Genomic DNA, 9041 nt, shown 5'->3' with positions numbered 1-9041 from the left:
GACAAATACCATATGATCTCACCTTTAACAGGAAGCTAAACAACAAAACGAACAAGCAAGCAAAATATAACCAAAGACACCAGTCCCAGCTCTGTGGTTAAGCTGCTGTGTGAAAAAGCACTTTGTGTCTTTGGGCTGTAGTTTTGTCATCTGTGAAATGGGGTTAATTTTGGTTTCCAACAGGACTACTTCTTCAAAACTCTCCAGCTCAGGCCTCTATCTATTTTTGATTAAGTTGCTTTTACTTTGTGAATTTTAGACCATATAAAAAAATTTTTTTATGTGAGGGGCTCTTTTTTGAACAACAGAGACTCAACCAGACTCTTTTGTAACAACAAAGACTTGACCAGGAGGGTATTCTAAACCCCTTTCCAAAGTTGGAGGTGGGAGGACATATATGGCTTGAAAATTAGATTCTAAAATTACCATTGCTTTGATTTTTTGGTCTTAATATTTGATTTATTTTAAATATTAAATACAATTTTAAACGTATTATATTTTATTTATTGTAAAAGAAGATAACAAACGTGACTTGAAGAATGTTAAACACCACTGCCAGTATGAATGTTAACAATACGAATGCTCAAAAAGGAGAGCAGATGCCTCTTCTTACCTCTTTCTGTGTCATACAGGTACACAAATTTCTCCCACTTGTAGTGGCCCAGAAGACTCAGAATAGCACCCTTCAAGGCTGGGCGCATCTGGATGACAAACTGCACATCTGCATCAGTTGGGAAGCTGGGCGTGACAAAAGATGTGTGCAGGGCCCCACAGAAGGAGGTCAGAGTGTTCATTGACATCTGGTCATAGAATCCAAAGATGGCATACACCCCTCTCGAGAACTGGGAGCAGACTGCAATGAGAAAAATAGAAATTTCAGTAGCCTCATGGTTCCTTGTTGCAATTTACAGGGTTGGAAATACAATGTATAGTTACGTTTTGGGTCTAAATGATACATCTCAAAAGAAAACTAAGAGCCCTGGCTGGCATAGCTCAGTGGATTGAGTGTGGGCCTGCGAACTAGACGATCACAGTTGGATTCCCACTCAGGGCACATGCCTGGGTTGTAGACCAGTTTCCAGCAGGGGACTCATGAGAAGCAACCATACACTGATATTTCTCTCCCTTTCTCCTTCCCTTCCCTTCTAAAAATAAATAAATAAAATCTTGAAAAAAAAAGACAAAACTAAGATTTCTGAAATCCTAGAAGCTTTTAAAAGCCCAGCTGTGCAGCAGAAGAGTAAGGAAGGAAATAATTTATTTGATAGAGTTACATATTCTGTATATCTACCATGAGAAGGAAACTAAGAAAATGTGGGGGGAAAAGAGGTGAAGGTTGTTTTACCCTTTTTCAGTAAAGCTCCCAGCTCATTTCCAAGGCACTTGGCACTACCATACTTCCACCATAGCTGCTTTGGGACCTCATAGGATACCCACACTGCCATCAAGATACAACAGTCTTAGCCCTGGCTGGTGTAGCTCAGGGGATTGAGCGCAGGCCTGCGAACCAGACGATCGCGGTTTGATTCCCAGTCAGGGCACATGCTTGGGTTGCAGGCCAGTTTCCAGCAGGGGCCAGTTCCCTGCAGGGGATGCACGAGAAGCAACCATACATTGATGTTTCTTTCCTCTCTCCTTCCCTTCCCCTCTAAAAAGATAAATAAAATATTTTAAAAAAAAGATACAACCGTCTTGTGTCTTAACCCTTAGTGGCATTTTTTACTGCCAAAATGACTGATGATTTAATCAGACAAAGTATTAATGTGTCTGCTAGGAAATGTTTTGATCCTCTTAAGTCACATAATGATTTAATCACAGTTATTTTATTACTAAGACCTTTAATGTAGGCTACTTAATAAAGGGGATTTCTGATTCTGGGCAGGTCATTGGGATGACTGGTCTTCCAGTGCCCAGTGAGTCATGGGAGGTAGGTGGGCCTATTCTGCCCATGTGCAATTGACAAAGTGCTATCTCTATCCATTTGCATTTATCTTCTAGATTTATTAGCCCACATATAGAACTTCCATGTCCTCCTCATAATTGTAGTCAGCTTTACTTTATTTCAAAGTGGGCCACACCACCATCTCTTCTCTCTTCTGGCCCAGATAAACTTAAAAATGTGAACCAATTTCAATGTTAGCTTAAGTAGAACATAATTAACAAAGCAAATCAACTACAACAACACTGGTGCACTCCCAAGCCAAGTGGAAATGATCTTTAGATTATCTGCACTATTGCTTCCTTCTATTCATGCAAAGTAGACAGAACAGGCAGCTGGTAATGTGGTGTGATTTAAGGGTTTCTGTGTGAAAGCCACTGTTATGCTCACTTCTTCGGGTTTAGAATGTTGAAAAAAGCCAGTGGCTTGAGAGGGGGATTAAATATATTCTTTTTTATCCATTAGCATGTTAAGGTGAATTAATGACTGATTAGATGCCAGAACGAGTGGTGAGGCAGATGGGTAAATTGGGGGGGGGGGAAGGGTGGATCAGAGAAGGTAATATAAATGGTCGGAAGTCCTCCCTGAGAGGAAAAACAGTGAAGTCATTGGGAACCAAAAGAAGGAAGGCTCTGAAAGTAGGATGAAAGCAAGTGGAAAACCAATTTAATTCACTTATTGACTGTGTTGTGAGAATCAGAGAGTTCTCAGTATTTGTGGTATCTTGCTTTCTATTTAAACCTACACTAATTGGGGATGCTTCCTTTTATCAGCCACACTTATTAGTCATTGGCTTGCAGGTAGTATTTCAAACATGATTACCAGTTACTGAAGTACCTCAATCAGGGAAGACAATAGCCTCTAACTTGAGATATTCTAGGTAATCCCCAAACTCATGCACAAAAATCTTTGTATTAAAAGGACAAAGCCAACTTAAGAATGAATCTGGGGTACCTCATGATAGGGAGTGGTAAAAGGGAGTATTCAGAAACAGAAATTGGGAACTTCCGGCCAAGATGGAGGTATAGGTGGAAATACTGTGCTTCTTCACAAAACAAAAATTAAGGACAACAAAGATTCAGAAACAAAAACACAATCAGAACAGACAGAAAATTGAACTGCACCAAAGTCTGACAACCATTCAACCAGACTGGTAAGAGGGGCAGAGTCAGCGGCCAGCAGAGAGGGATCGTGGCAGGAAAAGGCAGTGGCAGCCAGACCCGGGAGTGCAGGCGGTGCAGGGCTGACCACCGTCACATATTCATGCAAAGATAAACTAAGCAAAAATGGGCAGCAAGACAGACCAAGCAACCCAGGGCCCCAGTGCTGGGAAATAAAGCCTAAAAGCACTGATTGAAAAGGTGCCGGCTTGTGGGAAGCAGCAGAGAGGACCGAAATCGGAGGGAGAGCAGAGCAAGCACCATTGTTCCCTCTTGTACCCTGCTCCTACATACAGCATCACAACCCAGCAACTGGGTTGCCTCACCCTGGTGAACACCTAAGGCTCCACCACTTATATGTAACAGGTGCGACCTGACAAAAAATGGCTCAAAGGGAAGAACAAATCAAAGCCCCAGAGCCAATCCTTTTAAGTGACCAAGAGATAACCAACCTATCAGATGCACAGTTCAAAGCACTGGTGATCGGGATGTTCACAGAACTGGTTGTTTTTGGTTGCAAATTAGATGAGAAAATGAAGGCTACACTAAGTGAAATGAAGGAAAATGCACAGGGAACCAATAGTGATGGAAAGAAAACTGGGACTCAGATAAATGGAGTGGACCAGAAGGAAGAAAGAAACAACCAAACAGAAAAGAAGGAAGAAACAAGAATTCAAGAAAATGAGGAGAGGCTTAGGAGCCTCCAGGACATCTTTAATCGTTCCAACATACAAATAATAGGGGTACCAGAAGGGGAAGAGGAAGAGAAACAAGTGGGAAACTTATTTGAACAAATAATAAAGGAGAACTTTCCCAATCTGGCAAAGGAAATAGACTCCCAGGAAATTCAGGGAGCTTAGAGAGTCCCAAAGAAGGGACCCAAGGAGGAACACACCAAGGCACATCATAATTACATTAGCCAAGATTAAAATGAAGGAGAGAATCCTAGAGGCAGCAAGAGATAAGGGGACAGTCACCTACAAAGAAGTTCCCATCAGACTTTCAGCTGATTTCTCAAAAGAGACCTTGTAGGCAAGAAGGAGCTGGAAAGTATTCCAAGTCTTGAAAGGGAAGGACCTACATCCAAGATTGCTCTATCCAGCAAAGTTTTCATTTAGAATGGAAGGGCAGATAAAGAGCTTTTTAGACAAGGTCAAGTTCAAGGAGTTCATCATCACCAAGCCCTTACTATATGAAATGTTAAAGGGATTTATCTAAGAAAAAGAAGATAAAAATATGAACAGTGAAAGGACAGCAAACTCACAGTTATTAACAACCACACCTAAAACAAAAGCAAACTAAGTGGACACCTAAAACAGGAGTGGAGCCACAGAAATGGAGATCACATGATAGGTTAGCAACATGGGAGTGGGAAGAGGAGAACTGGGGAGAAGGTACAGAGAATAAGTAGCATAGATGGTGGGGAGAAAATAGGGGGAGGACAAGAGTAGTGTGGGAAATGCAGAAGCTAAAGAACTTATGACACATGGACATGAACTAAATAGGGGGAATGGTGGGGGAGGGGGTGTGCAGGGTGGAAAGGAATGGAGAGGGGGAATGGGACAACTATAATGGCATAATCAATAAAATATATTAAAGAAAAAGAAGCAGAAATTGGCCAGATGTCACTTTGTCTTGGCCTTCACCAAAAGAGACACTAAGGAGAGTCCCATTCCCAAATTAATCCTGTAAATGGAGAAGCTATTTTATTAATTTTTATTTATTTTTGCTATTATAGTCATTCCAACTTTTTTTTAGTTTCCCCTAAACCAGTTCTTTGGTTAATTCCTTCACATCTTTCCTCTCAATTCCCCTCCCTCTGGCAGCTGCCAGTCTGATTCATGTATCTGTGCTCTATTAGTGTTTTGTTCATTAGTTTATTGTGTTCATTAGATTTTACATATAAGTTAGATCATGTGATATTTGTCTCTCACTGACTGACTTACTTCACTTAGTAAGATATTCTCTATGTCCATCCATGCAATCACAAAATGTAAGAGTTTCTTATTTTCTGCTTCTGTGTAATATTCCATTGTATAAACTTATCACAGCTTTTTTTGTCCACTCATTTACTGATGGGCACTTTGGCTCTCTCCAGATCTTGGCTAGTGTAAATAGTACTGCTATGAACATAGGGGTACACATATATTTTTTGTATTGGTATTTTGGGATCTTCAGGATATATCCTCAGGAGTGGAATCACTGAGTCAAAAGAGAGTTTCATGTAAATGGAGAGTTTTTCAGTACCAGGTCAAATCTTGGCCAGTGCACATAATGATCTATATAAAATTGATAATAGTAACAGCCATTGAGTGCTTAGTAGGCACCAGGCACTGTGCTAAGAACTATACAAATATTACCTCATTTGATATTTTCAATGGCCTCAAGAAGTATTACTATTATTTCTATTTAATAGGTGAGAATTCTGAGACAAAAAATGTTCTATTTCTTGGGTGGAGAAGTCATAATTTGAACCTGAGTTTGCCAGACTCTTAAACTCACACTTCCTGGGTCCCAAAACAAACAATGACTTTAAAGAGTAATTATTGGTCCAATTGAGATATAGTTTTCAGGTTTAGCAAATAAAAGTATAGAATGACTAATTAAATTTGATTTTCAGATAAATTATTTTTAGTATAAATAAGCCTTAATTTCATACATATACTAAAATTATTTATTATTTATTTGAAGTTCAAATTTAACTGAGGATCCTGAATTTTATCTGGCAACCCTAGAAAATAACTGCTATATTATTATTGATCATGGGGCTAGAAGACAACAAGCAATCATGACCCTTCACCCCAAATTATTTAGGAGGCAGCTAGTAATTTTTAGGTCCATACATACTAGCCTGGAAGGCCCAAGAGAAAGATGAGGACCTCTGGGCCCTGTACAAAATAGCCTTATGGGGAAATGCAAAATATTTCAATAAGGAGAACCCTAACCTGACTAAATTATGAACAATAAATGAGGGGGAAATAAAGTTGGGGAGAGGGAAACCTATAGCTATGATCCACTTAGAGTTTCAAAAAGCCCTTGATACATTGGAAGAAAACAAAAAATAAAAGTAAGCATGTTATGGTGGTAAGATACTGGTTAATAAAAACATCTTGTATTGCTCTTATAATCATTGTTTTTGAACCCCAAAGGTACAGAACTAATTAATTACTATTAGTTCACATGTGAACTTTTAATTTTTATTCATTACACTTATTTATCTATTTTAAAAATATAACAAACAGCCCCCTATATACGACGTAATTTGTATAATTTACTAACATTTCTATTTCAAATTTAGAATTGCTTTATGTTGGGAGAGAGTTTTCTGGGGAACATGGCCAGTTACCAGTGGCTCTCAATCCTTGTTTTGCTGGTGCAGCTCTGAGAAAAATGGCTCTTCCATTGAAATCTTTGTAAAGAGGGGGCTGGGGTCTAATTGAGTGACCTCTAGATGGGGGCATTTTCCCAATCCTGGATTCGACTATGTCATTGGACATTGTTTTATCAATGCTACTTTCCATTTTTCTACTATAGTGTTAATCAGTAATTTAAAAACTACAACAAACACTAATAAAACCACCATGCAACCAAAGAACTATAACATTATTGATCTTATTTTTACTTTGTCTTCCTGCTCTATTGTGTCTACCTATTTTGATCTTTCCATCCCTCTGAGATAATTATTATCTTGAATTTTGTATGTATCATTACTCTTATCTTTTAAAATATACAAACACACACATAAAGTATATGAAGTTATTTTTGCTTGTTTTAGAATTTTATAAGAAGGGAATCAAGCCATATAGGTGAAACTCAGACTCCAGGAAGGGACACTTAGTGAAATCTTTAAGCTTGTATGTGATGACAAGCAGAAAGAGACAAAGAAAGACCTTATAGAAATGTGTGAGTGAGCAGATGTGAAGGAACATAGCAAAAATCAAAATTTTAAACTAAGCTTACAGCTTTGGTCATGGCTCAGCCAAGGGATTTAGGAGTATTATAGATCAGTAGCAACCCTCAGGGAACACTAGGCTACTGAAGTCCAAAAGGCAGACACATGGCAGTGCACACCAACAAAAAGAGTATTAAGAGAAAAATCTGTAAATGTTCTATTCCCTTCATATAAAACAGGTACAGCTACCCTGCAAATACAATTGTACATAGTTACCCTAGCTCTAACTCAAAATATAAAAGGAACATTAGTAGAAGTCCCAGTGGTAAAGATAACAGTGACATGAGGGCAGAGTTAATAGCCTCTGAGAGAAACTGGGACACAGGGCGCCTGTGAATGGCCTCTTACAGTGGATCTTTCTGGTTCTGGTCCTATTCCTGGCTGCAGAAAGTAGGGTTGAATGGAATAGTGAGCTGACCCAAAGGACAATGTCTATGTGTTTAGGTTTTTTAGAATGAGCTATATGGAACTTAAATGATTATTTTATTCAGTGATTTTTCAAGTATGGTCTTTAGTGTGAAACACTTTCTCAAAATGAAATTTTATGTGAAAAAGTTCAATATATAGGAGATAAAGTGGATCTCTTCTGATTCATCAGAGTTCTACTGACACCTTCCTATCATAAAGAAACTGTGACACAAAGGAGGAAGTGTCTTGCACAAGGTCATTCAATGAGTTATGAACCAGTCACTTAGAAGTGCTTTATCAGATGCTTGCCTTTCCAACTCACAAGCCTACTTTCGAATTTATTTATTCCAAAAATATTTATTGAATATCTATTATGTGCCACATTGAATACTGCTGAATGGCATCACAGGCACTGCAAATAATGATGTTTTATAACAAAGAGAACATGTCACCTTCTGTGAAAGATTTTTAGAAAGAAATGGCTGAATCATATTTCATGAATTCTCAGTAAGTATCTTCTTTGGCAAGTATTAGTCCCATGGTTAAAGATTGTTAGTTGGAATTTTTTTTTAAAAAAGGAACCAGAGGGGAGAGGGGAGGGAATTTTAGGGGAAATAGGGGAGGGATTTATAGGAACATATATAAAGGATACATGGACAACAACTGAGAAGGGTGGAAATGGGAGGGAGGGGGAGCACGGGGGGTGGGATGGGATGGGAGTAATAGACAGAAAACTGTACTTGAAAAATAATTAAATAAATTAAAAAATAAAATTCTAAAAAAAAGAAGTGCTTTACCAGCATCTCTACAGCATCCCTACTCCAGAACTATCTAGGGCAGCATGGGTCAAGATTTGACTGCCATGAAATTGACTTACCCTTCGCTCTCAGCATAGAATAGATGGATACAGCAGGGGTTTCCCATGACTCATCTGCTGGCTGCCCCTCTCACCTTCCCCAGCCCTAAATACCAACAATGAGAGCAGGTGGCAGATTGGTGATTTGGGGGGGACTCATGATTCTTTTGGGCAATATCTGTTACCTTAATGTGAATCCTTAGTGAACCACATTCATTTCTTTATTTCAGAAGACTAGTCCTTGGTAAAATGATGCTAGAAGTAATAATTGTCTTGGCAATAATATCAAGCGTCGAAGTGAAAAGGGCAACAGTTCATGGTTCTTCAAGTCTTAAGCTGCATGACTCTGTGCAAGTTACTTAACCTCTCTCAACTTCAGTATAAGATAATAATTATGAAGGAAAGTTCTGAAATTAGACCATATAGGTTGAAATCCTGAATCCATCACTTAAGCAAGTTACTTAACATCTCTGTGCTTCTGACTAGATTTTTCATCTATAAAATTGGGATAATAATGCCTGTTTCATCACTGGTTGTGAACGTTAAAGTTAGTTCATGCATGGGAAGCATCTATAACAATACCTGGCACATAATAGATACTCAATTATTGCTAGCTATTTTTCATGAAACAAATATTTATTGAGCATCTACTATGTGCCAGGCACTCTTATAGGTATTTTGAGATATAGGAGAGAAAAAAGACCCTGTCCCCTTAGCACTCATCTA

At 38.7% G+C, this 9041-nt stretch overlaps 1 protein-coding gene across 1 annotated transcript in view; it reads right to left on the bottom strand.

Annotated features, from left to right (window-relative positions):
• Positions 1 to 542: 542 nt before the first annotated feature.
• Positions 543 to 9041, bottom strand: part of LOC118974910 (glutamate receptor 3-like) — a 105477-nt gene continuing 96978 nt past the window's right edge. Inside the window, exon 3 of the mRNA XM_037028485.1 lies at positions 543 to 853. Within this exon, the coding sequence (XP_036884380.1) occupies positions 543 to 853 (311 nt within the window). The remainder of the gene's footprint in view (positions 854 to 9041) is intronic.

This window comes from Sturnira hondurensis, unplaced genomic scaffold, assembly GCF_014824575.4.
Source record: "Sturnira hondurensis isolate 20B ecotype Veracruz unplaced genomic scaffold, ASM1482457v3 Scaffold0019970, whole genome shotgun sequence".
NCBI classification, from domain to species: domain Eukaryota; kingdom Metazoa; phylum Chordata; class Mammalia; order Chiroptera; family Phyllostomidae; genus Sturnira; species Sturnira hondurensis.
This window is presented reverse-complemented; position numbering and strand designations above follow the sequence as displayed.